At 38.5% G+C, this 16,445-nt stretch overlaps 1 protein-coding gene across 6 annotated transcripts in view; it reads right to left on the bottom strand.

Moving 5' to 3' along the window:
* Positions 1–1,053: 1,053 nt before the first annotated feature.
* Positions 1,054–16,445, bottom strand: part of ELAVL2 (ELAV like RNA binding protein 2) — a 141,490-nt gene continuing 126,098 nt past the window's right edge. For 3 of the 6 annotated variants that reach the window (XM_061425130.1, XM_061425134.1, XM_061425135.1), the window contains 4 exons: positions 14,046–14,199; positions 10,653–10,878; positions 4,046–4,084; positions 1,054–3,501 (listed from right to left, as the gene is read on the bottom strand). In XM_061425130.1, coding sequence (XP_061281114.1) covers positions 3,171–3,501; positions 4,046–4,084; positions 10,653–10,878; positions 14,046–14,199 — 750 coding nt within the window. In that variant the 3' untranslated portion in view covers positions 1,054–3,170. The remainder of the gene's footprint in view (positions 3,502–4,045; positions 4,085–10,652; positions 10,879–14,045; positions 14,200–16,445) is intronic. The other 3 variants (XM_061425131.1, XM_061425132.1, XM_061425133.1) reach the window with 3 other exon arrangements.

Below are 16,445 nucleotides of genomic sequence, written 5' to 3'. Positions count from 1 at the left end.
CTTCGGTTAAAAAAAAAAGAAAAAGAAAGTACTTCATTATCGTATTTCTTAAGTTCTACAGAAGTAGAATCTTTATATAAAAGATGAGCAAGACACCTTTTTTCTTCCCCCAGAGATCTCTTAAGGATGTGTTACCACTGTTGAATATATACGTGAAACCACCAGCAGAGTTCATGATATGGACACATGTACTATATACAGCAACCTAACCTAACGAAAATGGAGTTTCTCTGATTTTACAGATGAGTCTGACAATCTGGCACTAGCAACAAAAGTAAGTTTCATTCAACAACAGTTGATGCTATGGGTGAATTAAATCTTGTTAGTGGCAGCAGAGTAAGTTATCTTCCTTCTATTTGGTTTTCTTTAGCTCAAGTAAATGTGTGAGGACAATTTCCATTTGTTTTTATAAAAAAAAAAGTTGATGGTTATTAAGTTGGAGGTATAGAACGATGTCAGCATCCAATTACTTTACAATTAGCCAATGAAAGCACACATCCTTATACGAATTACTCATGAAGTAATATTTGAAAAATAAGAAGAAGCTGTCATTGAAAGAAGAATTTTTGCATGTTCTACTTCAAATAACATGCTTTTTGGAATCTGTTCAATAACACTGCTTTCAATGAGAGCTCTGAGGTAACCTCTTTTAGCTCAAGAGAGCAAGTTTATTAGACTGAGCACAGGAGCCCCCAAAAATGTATAAAGACCTACTCACCACACTGTTCTTTCCCTTCAACTTTGTTTATTGATGTACTGAACATGAAAAAGTACAAAGAATCCAAACACAAAAGAAAACATGTACAGCCTCTTAAATACTCAACAGAATATATTTTCTATTCCAACAGATGTGAATTAAGTCATACTGTACAACTTCAAATAAATACCAGCCTTACATTTTATTAAGTGCTCTGATAAACACAGTGAAGTGAAGCACAATTTGCATGCCCTCTCATCAATGCCTTGGTTTGCTACAGTAGTATAGGAAAGAAGCATGTAGCTGCTGTTTTCCCGTGAGGGGAAACCTTATTTTTTTTTAAGTATATACATGTATTTTGTTTTTTAGTTTTTTTTTTTTTTTAAACGCAGGTTAACTCTGACAATCTAAATGCACCTAAGGATATGAGAAAGTGCTAAGCCAATTGATTTCTGAATAGCATTGAGTGGGTCAGCATGAAAACTCGCTTATTCACTTTAGCACGCGCCTCACAGTATATGTACTGTACTATACTGAAAAATTTTATAACTACAATTTTAAATAATAAAAAATAAAACAACGCAACCGCAAAGATAATGTACAACTATGTTATGCATAGCACATTGCCTGTTCTAAGGGGAAGCATGTGAGCATCTCAGTTTATACAAAAAGCAGGACGTAACTATATAGTTCTCAGTGCATCCTGATGAAGGCATTTTTACCTTCAGCTTTTTTGAAAATTTATTATAAGCTAGATGCTAATCAGAAAATATTTTGTATTTTTTAAAATTTCTTTCATACATGGTAAAGACTTATTTTATTATTTCCCCAAATAGTGGTTTAAGCATCATACAAAGTTAAATTTCAATAGCATACAGATATTTATGATTTTTGTATGAAAAATGTAAGGAAATTTGTTCAAAACCTATGGTTATACTCATTTTTTTTTTACCACAAACATATTTATAAACGAAAATGTAGCATCACCATAAACAGCAGAAGCTAGACTATCTACAGACAAAATTAGCAACAAATCTGATGCACTGTAAATCCAAGTCCTCAGGACAACAAAAGTGATTAAGCAAGACCTCAAGTAACAATGTTAATGCCATTTACAAAGGAAAAAACTGATACAAAAACATTTAAAACCTGAACATCACTTGGCATGTAAGGGAAAAAAAAAATCAAATTAGCTGAAAGGTTCATAAACACAAGGTCTTATTTACATTACACAAAGCTCAGGTGTTAGCCTTGAACGTAACTTTCAAAATACCTTCAAATATATCCAACTCAGATCACTTTTGCCGATTTGCTGCAGTACAAATCATGTGCAACATCTTTTTTTCCTTAAGACAAAACAATTCTTCAAACAATACTGCAAGTACATCACTAAACACCATGAGCTCTATCTGAAGGGATTTCTTTAGGAAGAACAGATTTTTTTCCCCCATCTCTTGGTAATTTAAATTTCTTGCCTGCTCTTATATATTCTTTTGTAAATTTTTTTTATTTGTTTCAAAATCACAAATCAATGTGAGCCACCTATCAGGTAATAACCAGGATGATCAGACGCTACACTGGTGATTACAAAAACGAAACCAGCAGTGTTTCCCCCATTGATTCTACTCCTTTCATACAAAGATCTCAAAAGTATTTTCTACATCATAAATCTTTCTAAATTTTCCAACCACTGCAAATTTCCTGGTAAATTTTAAAAGCTCACTAGGTGTCATATGAAGAGATTTCTCAAAGTATTCAAGTCAAAATATTTGTTCCAGGACCAGTAAAAAGTTTCTCCAAATTTTCTTTTTTATAAAAATAGATGCTTTTTTTAAACCCACATCAAAGAGGCTCTTATCTCTTTGGCAAGGTACTGCTTTACGAAAAGTTCTCCAGTATTCTTACAATAAGCGTTTATAATGTAGCCCCCCCTTCCCCAACCCAAATCATAATTACAAAATAAATACTGTTTTTAACTTCATAAATAAAAATGTAAACTTCAAAATACTTTTCTTAGACATAACAGCAATGCTTTAAATGTAAACCAAACACAAAGCTAATCAGAAAAAGAAAAAAAGGAGGGGGGGAAGGACACAACCAACTGAAGAATTACAACACAAAGCCTCAATATTTACTCACAGGTTCAAGGCAGTTATGTAAAAAGAAAAGAAATGTCTTCCCTTAGCTGAAACACTTTAAAAGGTCCACCTTCTTCAAAGAAGGCAATAAAATGCAATGTGACAGGTAAAAACCCTGTACCTCTTGTCCATATTCAAACATAAAAGATATTTTAAGAAGTTTTAATTCAAATACTAGCAATAAAAAATCTCACATATTTCTTAGGATGCTAAGTAGTCGTTTTATCCCCATCTCAACACTGACTTACAAAGACATTTACTAATGTATAAAGTTTCTCTTAACTTGCCTTTGTTGTATAGTTTTCATATATAAATGGACTGAGGACAAGAGCTCATTAGGCTTTGTGCGTTTTGTTTGTCTTAAAGGAGACCTGCAGTACTCTGTCTCCCAGACGGTATCCATTGAGGCTAGCTATCGCCATGGCAGCCTCATCATAGTTTGTCATAGTCACAAATCCAAAACCTTTGCATTTATTGGTGTTAAAGTCACGGATGACCTTCACGTTGGTGACAGCTCCAAAAGGCCCAAACATTTGCCACAGGATACTCTCATCTGCATCAGGAGCCAGGTTGTACACAAAAATACACCACCCTGTTCCTGGGTGCCCAGGGATATTAATTCCAGCCAAACTGGTCATTCCATCAATGGTCATTGGAGAAAACCTACTGAACAAAAGAGGAAACACACACATACACACACAAAACAGAAACAGAGGTTGGTTACAGCGATGGATTTCTTTCTTTCCCTAACTCCCCTCCCCTCAACAGATACACACAACTATTTGATGTTTCAACCAAAGTCCATATGTGGCTTGCAGCAGCATGCTATACTATCATGATATTCACAAGTCATGAAATGGCCATTATATGCTGTATTGAGTAATACTGTCCACTAGAGAAAATGAAATATATTTGGAACTGGTTTCACCAACTTAAGCGGATTGGGAGCAGGAAGGACCAACACAGACATAAACATGCTTAAACGCTGCAACACAACAGAAAATAAATAATGAGGTTTTTAAACACCAGGTGGCATCAAGTGGTATAAAAATACTCTTTGAGTCAACCATGCTTCAAGAAACAGCTTTTCATTAGGTTGTACATGCAAAAGAAAACCCAACACAAACTTATGATGGCTGTCACTCCCCAAATCAAAGAAACTAGTCAATTATGGGAAGGGATTATGAGTGTCATGAACCTCTATCATTACCTCTTTACTCCATAAGCCATATTGAGCAGATTGTCCAACCTGCAAAACATACATTCAGCAAACTTCAGTTTTTAACTTTTCCCCTTGAGGTCCAAGAAAGCTGGGCTCGTTACTGCCATCTTCCAAGGGGGCTGTTTGTATGTTAACTGTATGTGAAGTCTCAAACTAATGGGTCTTCTTACATTTCTGAGCAAATGGGAACCACTGCCATATGACAGTAGCTCTTCCAATCTCTAAGTCAGTGCAATGCAGGGAAATCATTGCTGGTCACCTCAGAAAACCCTTTTGAGAGGAAATGCGGGGGCTGTGAAATAGTTAGCATTTGGGTTCTCACCTTTGCAGGCAAGGTCTAGGCACGCCACATACATCTACATAGTCTTTGTTACTCTTAGCTTTCACAGCTGTTGGCTCCCGAGTACTCGCCCAAGGCCAAAGGGTTTAGAAAGCAGTGGCACTGACACTCAAATTCTGCAGTTTACACAGAATTTCACAATTTCCCTTAAACCTCCCATATACAAAGGACTTTCATTTCTAAAAATCAAAGTGTAACTAGTACAGATAAAAAGAACCTTATACACAACCTCAGCCAAACCTCCCATTTCTCAATATGCTCAACTAAGTCCACTGAACGTAAGACTACAGACTCACTGAGCAATAAGGCAAGACTCAGATCCCAGTCTGATGTTTATTTTGATTGTTCTACAAGAACTACAGTGCTACTACTCAAGGTCTAAGAGATCAGGTAGATACATGTTCCTATTCCCAATTATTTCTGCACATTTGAGTGTTTTATAAAACTGAAAAGAATCAAGCTGATGTAATGCAAACCATCTTTTTAATAAAAGAGAGGAACAAACCCCAATGACAGAGGAGTACCTTGTGGTGTGTGTACCTTGTCCCTCCTACCCTCTCAGGAGCAGGGACATTACTAAGCATGGACCATAGCCTGGGTCACAGCAGGTTTACCATCAGTATCTGTTGACTGAATAAAAGCAATGAGGCTGCTAACAGCATCCTTAATTATTTAATCCAGAGTAAGAACTATTAGGAAGGCAGGCTGGGGGGCCTGTCTGCACATGCAAGGGAGCGGGCACTTGTGTGGGAAAAGAGGTTGGAGGGTGGGTGGAAGGGTTTTGTTTGGTCAAAGATGCCACACCTTTGCACTCCAACATAAAGGCCACAAATACCAGAAATAGGGATGCAAACAAAACCACCAACCATAAAGTAATGATACAGATAATTTAATAAAAATGCTGGAATGACCAATACAGTGTGCATTTGGCATGTGAATGTGGAATGGAGCAGCTTACTGCAGTCTCCTTCCAAAGCACTCGATGATCCCGAAGCAGAGGCACCAAAGCAGAGTCACGTCATCTCTGCACATTAACATGCACGCTCTGCCACCATCAGCTAGGATGCCAGCCCAAAGTCCAGAGACAGGAAACTCCCGAGTGAGTTTCCAGTACTTTCAAGACAGGGCAGAAACCAGAACTGCCCTAGAAGTGAATTACATGTGTTAAAGGAAGAGATCTCATTTGTCACTCCCCACCCCAGGATTCTCCAGGCAGGAGACTTCTATACTAGGATCTCTGAGGACTCTCTCAATGGGCCTCATATTTACCCTACCTGTGAAACCCTGTATGACACCATGATCCTGACCACCCATATCTTTGTTCAATATCCATTTTAGGAAAAAATCAGTCCTATGGAGTTCAAGCAAAGTTACTTAACTCTCTCTCTCCCCTCCTTGCTCTTCTTGACCCTCCCTCCTCTCCCATCAACAAGGAGAGCTGGGAGGAATACAACACCTAAGAATCAGAACCCCAGCAATGCTGAAAAGCCCTTCCTGCACGCAGCTGAAACCAGTGGCTTTCCCTGCTCTCAGCACCCCAACGGGGGCTGGGAGAAGGCCGTGTGAGCTCCAACGGGCCTGCATGTACCCCAGTCCTGCAGCAGCTGGAAAACTGTCAACCAGGTGGTTACCTGAGACACAAGGACCACTCTCACTCTCCAGAATCATATATTTCTCCTCGGTTTGTCCAGGGTTCAGAGACAGCCGCCTTTTGTATATATGCTCTTTTAATGACAGAAACAAATTTTTAAGGGAGACTAAGTTAGTGGCCTCCAGAATGACCCAGGGGGACGTGCCTGATGATGTACAGCAGTGTGGCCAATATACATTAAAGAGTCTGTTAAAAATACATTCTTCATCTTAAAATAATCTTTATTCCTACCGAATCAACACACTGCACCCAATAGCCTCATCAGTCCCAGGCATCACATACTTTCCTGAGGGACAACTTGGCGGTCCTCAAAGGGACAGGGACACAGCCACCGTCCTTCAGCGTGGACACAATCCACTCACAAATAACAGGCTAAGTGGATGTGAAGGATGAGACTGGGAAACCTTGCTGTAACTACAACAACTCTCAAAGGAGAGGTAGATTAAAAGAGATTCCTGCAAATAAACATCAATATCATCATCACCGTCATAATCTGAGCGAGGGTGACACCTGTAAGGAAAGCTGGAGTAAATAAGAAAAAGGAGGGCTGGTTATTCCTGCTGCTCCTAGGATAAGCTACACTGAGATGAGACAAAATAATCTAACCTGTCTCACATGAAGTCAGTCAAGAAATGTCAAATGATCAAGATCGTAATTCTATGACTCTTGCTTCAAAGGTGTATTACTCAATATTTACTAATTACATATGTGAAAAATGAGTCAGCATGATAATTAGCAAAACACTGATATACTGTTTATTTCATTGTTATCTTTACTGTCTATGTTTGATTCAGGTTTATGAATTAATGAATGTACCAGCACAAGCCCCCATGTGCATATAGTTCATGACTATACGCCTCGTTTCAGACTATATGTGGGCAATACTTTGAATAGAAACATATTCCCATTTCGAAGCTAGATAAGTAGAGAATAAAAAGAAGATATGTGCCTAGTTTCCAAGAAATTCGGCTGACAGACTATGCTAGGGTCTACATGCAGGTAAAGGGAAATGTCGGTCCAAGTCAGAAACAAAAAAATATAAACAGATTGTTAATGGGTTAAGAAAATAAAACTCTGAACTCTACAAATAGTGGTTCTCAAAACCTCTCTAAAGATCACCAACCAAGACTGCTTTGAAGTTAACCCACAACAAGATCATCAATCCATGTCCTTATCTAATTCCTACAAAAGAGAAAACAATTATTCAGGAGGACTGATACCAGTGTTTTCCCAAAGGAGCTGTGACAGTGCAGGCGGCACATGCCTTAAATGAACCTCAAGGGCTGACTTAGACGCTCCTTTAAAAATGCATAAAGGCTTCTGGAAGCAGGCACACAGGCCGTTAGACTAGATCACATTTACTAAAACTAAGGCTGCTCCACAAGAAGAGAGATGAAAAAAACTTTGGCTGGAAGTTTAATTCAGATACCATATCCCAGGAATATACTTAAGGGACTCACAGTAGCCATCCAAATAAATAAGGCTGGTCTTATTCTGAAAACTGCAGTCAATTAGGTAAGCATATTAGATCAGCAGTGCTCATGTTAAAATAATTTTCTAATTATTCATACAGGTTGACTGAGCCATAAACACCATAAGTCCACTTTTAAACTTAACTCTTACTACATAGATTTTAATTTTTTAACCTTAAAAGATACAGTACATTTCATAAATATTAAAAAATATCCCTGACTATTAATATTTATAACTTGTATTCTCCAATCTCTCTCAACTACCGAAATACTATAATAATATAAAAACATAGTGCAAATTTTCTAAATGTCGGCAAGAAGCTGACAAACTCAAGGCTAAGAGCATTAGAACACAGATATGAGGAACAAAAGCTCTAAGTAATGAACCAGGCCTGAACTACAGAAGAGCAAAATACCAACAAAGCAAGCCAGTCCTTCCTTCATGAGATGAAAGAAGAAGATTCAACCTTAATTCAATAGAGGAAGGGGAAAAAAAAAATCAAGGTAATAACAGACCAGGTTCAGAGATATTAAAGAAAAACAGCCAAACACACATCAGGCTAAACTTGAACCCTAGGAATAGAAGCTCTCAATTTCCTGTAACACTGAATCTAGACCAAACGCCTTCACTGAGCTCAAAGACTAGTTCATAATTTATTATCTGAAGATGGATTATGAGAAGAATGGGAAGTGAGGTGACAGACACAAGAGTTAAGAATCTGAAAGGACAATAAACATCTTTCTCATTTTCTGAAACCAAGTTTCCCTTAAAATTTACAGACAACTCTTATTCCCTTTTCCCAAAATTAATTTTTAATAGGAGCGAAGGGAAGGAAGAATCTCTAAAATTAATTACAGATGGAACTAAATGATAAAACACAGAATGGGCAATATTTAAAAAAAAATATTAAGTCTGACTACCAGAACAACCTGTAAAGTTTTACCCAATAAAAAACATTTTTTAATTAAACAAAAAAACAAACACATACCATGTATGGAGGGGGGTATATCAAATTGAGAACAATAAAATAGTTAGACAACCTAATATCTGAGTCCCCTACAAGTCTTGCCGTTTCAGTAATCAGGCATTCTCCTGAAGATACTATCATTTCAGTCCTCTTGCCCAGCCTTTCTCAGAATTCAATCTTGATTTTAAGAGCACAGTTTTACTCAATAACTACCATAAGACAAAAACCAGAGCTTAAATTAGGAAACATCAAAAATAACGATTTAAACTCACAGAGCTTTCTTCTAACATCTAACGTGGTATTTTCAGTGTTAAAATCAACCAGTAAGAAAGAACTCTCCTGTACCTAAGATCAGAATTCTTTACTGGGCCTCAAAGAGCTCTGGGGTTAACTGGATAGGCTGCCCAAGAAAAATCTCTAAAATTCCTTCATTCATGTCTGTGCTAAATTAAAAAAAAAAAAAGTTTACCCACTTAAGATGCCACAGAAGAAACCTACAAGCAGAGCTAAGAAACGACTTTGTGAAATTTCTGTTTCCACAAAGGCAGCTCCATCCATCTCTTCCTCCAGCCCAATCACTACCACCAACCACCACAGACAAAAGTGGCAGTGTTTCCTTTCTGCCAACACCTTTTAACCGTGCAAAGCTGAAGCAGAGCGAAGTGATCGCCAGGCTCAGTCAACTGGGTACCAAGTCATCCAGTTCCAGATGAAGCCTCCTGACAGTACAACTTTTTCTCCCAAGGCAAAAGCCACCTCAAGTAGGAACTGAACATGATGTTTACAGAAAACTTCTCTTTCACACCTCAGGTGAGGTAACTGAAGTTTAAAGAAGACATTTGAGTGATTTTTATCTTTACTCTCTTCAGCATTCTAAATACCCGAATGAAAAAAAAAATGCATGTGATATAAGCTAGAAAACATATAAATCTTTATTAAGTTAAATTTGTGATAATATTTTTGATAATTAACTATTATGCCCCAGCAAGCAAATAATGCACTTGTGATAAAGAACAGAACAAAAAATACTAGCATGGATGTTAGATGGCATTATGGCTGCAGTATACCATATGGCCAAAAAGGATCTTAAAAATGTTCGAGAAAATAAAAACTACTTATGTATCTGTGCTCTGTTTAACATCTAAAAGTCACCATTCTCTTCACATGCAGATTAAGGAATTTTTTTAAAAAATGACTAGATTTGGTTGGTGCCCCAGTATTAGAATAAAATTTGAAAAATTAGAATATTTAACCTGTCTATGAGATAGAATGTCTTCTTTGGACTAAAAATGCATGGTCATTCCATGGACTATAGAGGTTAGAAAACTACCACCCACAGGCCAAATCCAGACTGCCATCTGTTTCTCTATAGCCCAAGAGCTAAGAATGGTTTTTACATTTTTAAAGAGTTGTTTTTTTTTTTTTTTAAAGACATGCATCAGATACTGTGACCACAAAGCCTAAAATATTTACTATCTGGGCCTTTACAGGGGTTTGCCAACCTCTAAACTGCAAAGATTAAAAACTTAAAATGGGAAGATGAATCCATTTATAAAAACATAATGTAACCATATAAGTTATATATCCTTAGTTGTGCACATATTATAAAACCAAGTAACTGAAAGAGCTTGACCTAAAAATTAAAATACGAGGAAAAGACCTTCTCAAGTAAAAAACGAAAAGAGGGAAATCAGAAGCAATGGAAACAATCAGGAAGACCCCCAGTATTCTGCAGGTCAGTGTTTCTCAGCCTCAGCACCACTGACGTTTGGGACCAGATAGTCCCCTGGTGTTGGGGGGCTTTACTACTGTACACTGCAGGATGATGGGCAGCACCCGTGGCCTCTACCCCTGAGATGCCAGTCATCCCCACCCAGCTGATGCCGACATCAATGTCTCCAAACACTGCCAACGCTCCCAGAGGAGCAAAACTATTCCCGATTGAGAACCACTGCCTGCCGCAGGTTACTGAACTTTCGCCCCCACCTTGGATACTCCGCAAAAGACGCTATACCCCAAGTAGGTTTTCCCTGTGCCCATAAGAAAAAGAAAGAAAACAACAATAATAGCAAACCAGAGATCCTGTCTTATAATAAAAGTGCTGGACAGCGAACCTGAGAGTTCTGGTTTGAGCAGCTGGGCGTAAGAAGTAGACTGGACTTACCTAAAGCGCTGTGCCTGCTGAGCTAGTGGTCCTGGATACCTTCTGTTTGGAGACTGGTACAGCTGGGAAAGGATGGCCTGATTGGTCTTTTGGCTTGGGTTATTAGCAAACTTTACAGTGATTGGCTCTGTGGCACCGGGAGGTTTCTGGCCATTTAGGCCTTTGATAGCTTCTTCTGCCTCAATCCGCTTGTCAAATCGAATAAACCCTACACCCCTTGATATGCCTAAGGTAGATGTGGGTAAGGATTTGGGAAAGAGGGAGTGGAAGGAGACAGGAGGGAGAGAAGAAAGGATACATTAATTTTCCCTTCTCAAGAACATGTTTTCACCCACATGTAACATCTGCCACAAAAATCACACCAGGAGAAAAGCTTCGCCTTTGCTTAGTAGCAATTCAGTCTAGCATTACAATTTTGTATTTTTTAAATATATGAAATGCATTAATTAAATTAATGCACTTTAAAGTCCATTACCACATGCTACCAATAAGCCAGGAAGAAGAAAGCACACAAGTATGTCCATGTTTCTTTTCCCCACCTTCTTCTCTCCCTCTCATGCATTATTTAATGATGTCAACTGTATGACTGACTTGTACTTTTCAAATTATGCTACTGGACAAACAGTTCAGAAAAAAGGGCACAGGAGCTCTTTCTCTTGGAACGAGGAGAAGAGAACCAAGCATTTGCTAAAAATGCTAAAAAGCTATGCTAAAAATATATGCACAGGGGTAGAAAAACGTATTTCAGCTACACTTTTAAATAGTAAAATTCTACTTAATTATACAGGCTACCGACCCTTTGAGAGAAATGCCTCAAGAGGTTTTTCTGGTTCCCTGAAGCTCCCCCACTGCTTTTAACTGACTCTTCTTTATTAGAGAAATAATATTATATGGAGAAAAAGAGGGAAAAGAGGAGGTAAGAGTAAAATTAAACAAGACAGAAGTAAGCCTCAAAGCTTACTTTCTTTGGCAGCATTACTTCTGGCTACAGAATGCTATTCCCCAGCTCACGCTCGCCCCACCTTGAGAGACCAGAAGGGGGGAAGCAGAAGGATGGCCAAGTACCTGCCCAGCTTTTGAGAAATGGCAACGAGAAACCCATTCCATTTAATTAGCTTAACAGACTTTTTGGGGTGGCCAGAGCTGGCCATCATGGGATCAGCAGCTGTACAGAAAGACTTTCTTGGCAAAACAAATCAGTAGTAGCAGTACTAACTTGGGACTAGCAGCAGGAAAAGCCTAGATGATTCAGAGTATGTCACTGAGGAAGAGTGAGAAGCAATTAAGAAAGGTAAGCTAAGAAAAAGCATTAGACCATTATGATTTATAGGAACTTTATAATCAATACTGTGTAAGTGAATGGCTCAGAATTTTATTCTAAGGTAGGTAAGGCATTTTTTTCCCCATATGCACTATCTCAGCCCCTATCACTTCACCTTCCCTATTTTTACGCTGTACCTGCTGTGTGCACATTACTGCACGTGCACACACATGCTGCATGCTCCTGCTGGCTGAATAACAAAATTGCAGGATTTTTTCATTTTAGGTAAAGTGGACAATTCATACTGAAGTCTTAAGTGTAAAGATGAAATGGTGAAATGACACCAAATCTATCCTTTCCATTATCTATTGAGCATGAATAACCCCTAAAACTATTATTCCATAAGGAAAGCCTTAGATGGGCAGTGAAACAGCCTCAGTTTAGGATGAGTCACCTAAACCTATGGTCCTCAAACCTGAGCACGCATCAGAACAGCCTAAAGGGCTTGGTAAAATGGCCACTCTAAGAGTTTTATTCACTAGGTTTAGGGGCCCAAGTCTGCATTTCTAACAAAGTTCCAGGAGGGTGCCTTTGCTGCAGGTGCAGAACCACACTTAAGAAACACTGACTCAATCAGGAGGTGACCAGGTAGTCTACCTGTGAGCCTACACCCTCAGGATGGACTTGCAGCTGAGAAATGGCTTTCTGCATCACAGGTGAAACTGACTTTTGATTCAGGTCCTCACTGAGAACGGATGAATTAAAAAGCATGAATACAAACAAAACTAAAGGCCTTTTTATTTTGCTCTAAACAAATATATTTGGACTGTTAGGCCTGGACTTCTATTCAACCTCATTTGCCATCTGTGTGTACAATACACTGTGATAGAATGTATGAAAACCATGAAACGTAGCTAAGAAGACCACATTTTTATATACCCTCACTGCACTAATTCTCTCCATACAGTAAAATCTACAGGCCCCTCTCCCAAGCATATGGATGATGGTAGATACCACTATACTCAGAGCTCAGAAGTATGGTGTTCGGACTCTGTAAGAAGCTCATGACCAGCACAGAGGAACATAACAAAGGATGCTTCTGATTAAGTTCAGATCAACTAAATTGATCATTAGTTGAAGAATTAAAAAAACTGGCCTAATTGTATTCTGTGGTCCATCGTTTCTTTAAAAATATAATCACAAATTATAATGCACAACTATTTCCACTGGGACTGTAATTATGAGAGACAGAAAAGGAGAGAGAAAGACAACAGGGATAGTGAAGGAGGGAAGACAGAAAGAAGAATCACACAGAAAAGAGAAAAATCTATTTTCTTTAAAAAAAAAAAAAAAAAGACTACTCACAGAATCGTAAAGTGACTGCTTTAGTATATGGCACTACAGGTGATTTTTTCCCCCTGCTTAGCATGCTTCTTTAATTTTAATATGTTTTAAAAAGAATATTGCTTTTATAATAGAAAAATATACCTTTACTTTATTTTTAAGATCCATAATCAAATCTGTATTGCTAGTTTTTCTTTAACTGAAAGCTTTAGCAGAAAGAGGTCCCTTCCACACAAAGTTTTTAATAAACATATTGGTCTTCTTATTTTGGTTTGGTTAAAAGTAACATGAGATTAAAATTAACTTTTAACACTTAAAATTTCAAACTCTTATGCATGCCTATACAACACAGCATGGACCTGAAAAAGTCTGAACAGCAATCACTAGTGTAGATGTAGTGGAATTAGCAGCATTAAACTATGTTTTTCACAAAGAGTAAGACTGTTACTTAATGCTTCATAAGGAGGTTGGGAGCTTTTTTCATGCAGCAGCTTAGAAATGAAGGTTATTAATTTGTAATAATTATTTTGAATAACTTATATGCAATAATTATAAATTTATTATAAGCCACAAAACAGGCTCCAAACCTGACCTTTGGGGAGGAAATGACTCAAGCTTGCTCACTACAGTATCTATGCTTATCCATGCATATCTATGAACAATCCTATCAGAAAATTGCATTTTCTGGCCCATAGATATACCTTTGATGTATTCTAGAGGCAAGACTTCTGTATGAGAAGGCAGACTATTTCACCATCTGCCAGTCAGAGCAGAGGCTGCCTACTTACCAGTGACCTGGTCAACAAGAATACGAGAAGTAATAATGCGTCCATATTGTGAAAAAAGTTGCTCCAACTCCTTCTGGGTCATTGTTTTTGGAAGTCCACTGACGTATAAATTAGCATCTCTGATGGAAGCTGAACTTGGGCGAGCATAGGAAACCTGGAAAAGAGTAGTGAAATGTACATGCACACTCAGTGACTTTCCTTCCAAAATTCGAAAACTGCCTCAAGTTAGCTTTTCCATAAGGAGCATACAAGACATTCAAGCGTGTCTAGTATGAACTGTTTCACTCCTTTCTGGAGAAACTCTTGACAAGAGAAACACCATTCCCCTGGGTGAAGAGAAGGGCACATCTACCCCAGGTGTGTAAGTGTTCAAAACTGACCAGTGGTGCACACAGCAGAGAGGACTCCTTGTAATAATCTGTCCTCCAGGGGGCCAACCTCCTAAACTAGCGACTTGGGCTCAATTGAATGCTCAGGCTTAAGGATTCTAAATTCATCTGACACATTTGTGTGACCTGTTTTTGGGCCTCCCATTTCACCGGGGGTGGGGGACCGTACAAACTTTCTAAAGAACTTAAATATGCCCTTTTCTGAAATTATTTAGCAATTTCAGTTAAACCCTGTATTATTTAATAAACACAAATAAACATCTTGAAGCAGATTATCATGATAAAAAAAATAGCTATCATCCTTAAATTCTGAGATGTATGAATGGACTGTATCTCCTGCATCCTTTGTCTGTTGTCTTATCCACAAATCTCTTCAATCTTGATTAAAAAGGCCTTAAGCCCATCTATTGATTTATTGACTTTACATGCCCTTTCAAAATTTGGCTTCCCACCTTTGAGATAGAGTGTCTAAACTTCTACCAAGACAGAATAAGCCCTTGTGTATTTATCATCAGCACACCTTACATACACTCCAGGAGGGAAGGAGTTAGAGCTGCCCCTCTCATCACTGCATCCTCATCATCTTGGCACATCGCATGTGCTGGAATAACTGCTGAGTAAAGCCAATCTTGTACCCCAGTGGTCCCACAATCTGTTGTGGATCCACAACAGTTCACAAAGCACACAGCAGTCAAGGGAGAGTTCATCAAGTCACTGAGATCTTGCCCAAATTGTGATCAATACCTCTTTGCCTATAACATCTCTTTGCCAATTTTTAAGTCAGCTCTGAGTCTCATGTGCTATTTTGACCCCATTTCCTTTAGTTTAATAGTAAGCTCTTCTAGACTGACTACAAGGACAGAAACTTCACAGCATAGCCCGTTTGCCAGACCACTGACAAAAATGGCCAAATGAGTCTAGCTCTGGGTTTTATTTGGTGGAGTACCATGACAGGTCAACTTCTGCCTATTGATTATAACCATTAGTATCAATCTTTAGGCTTTCATGGTGACTTGGATGGTAAAAAAAAAGTTGCCTGCAACGCAGGCAACTTGGGTTCAATCCCTGGGTCGGGAAGATTCCCTGGAGAAGGGAAGGAGGGAATGGCTACCTACTTCAGTATTCTTGCCTGGAGAATTCCATGGACAGAAGAGTCTGGAAGGCTATAGTCCATGGGGTCGCATGGAGTCAGACATTACTGAGCACATATATTACACTTCTTTACCATCTTGGCCACCAGGGAAGCCCCAATATATAAACGATCACCACAGGTAATCTATATTATTCTTTGGGAGAATCAGCGTTAGTCACTCTAGGATTCAACCATTTCTGTCAATGGTCTGGCAAATGGGGTATCCTGTGAATAATGAAATAATCTCTAATCCACATAAAATTCTGTTAGCACAGAGCCTAAAAACCCAGGTGACTATACTATAAATATTCACCTCTAAATACATCTAAGAATGCAGGTAAAGACCTAGGCCATTAAAGTTGAGGGTAACCTGAGTCCCTTACTGTGCTCCATAATAATTTACTCATGCAGTGACATTCACTGCTTTGAACATTTCAGAGGAGTGTGGGTGGAGTGTTTTAAAAGTTATCCTAAAATATATTTAGGAAAACGGGTTTATATTTAGTGCTTATGTAAAAGCTTTGAAAACATACTTGGGTCAGTCATGTTATCCACTTTTTTTTTTCTTTCAGTGTCTGGTTTTCAGTTCACACTGCTTCTTTAATTCCAACCTGTACTGACTGTATCTTCTTATCCTCTGAATTCTCAATGCTCTAGCATTTATGGCCTAGATCCAGGAGACCTCCCTTCCCAGGAACAGTTAATTCTAGAGAGCAAACAACTCCCTTGGGAGGTACCTTTGATATACAAACCAGAGGCCACACCTCATCTCCTTTATCAAATCCTCAGACCAAGCCAATATTCTTCCCACTCTGAATCAGCCTAGGGCCAGGTACCAGACAATCAAGTAGAAAGTGAAAGTGTTAGTCACTCCATCCT

This window comes from Bos javanicus, chromosome 8 (assembly GCF_032452875.1).
Source record: "Bos javanicus breed banteng chromosome 8, ARS-OSU_banteng_1.0, whole genome shotgun sequence".
NCBI lineage: Eukaryota > Metazoa > Chordata > Mammalia > Artiodactyla > Bovidae > Bos > Bos javanicus.
Note: the sequence above shows the minus strand (reverse complement) of the source record. Positions and strands in the feature narration are given on the sequence as shown.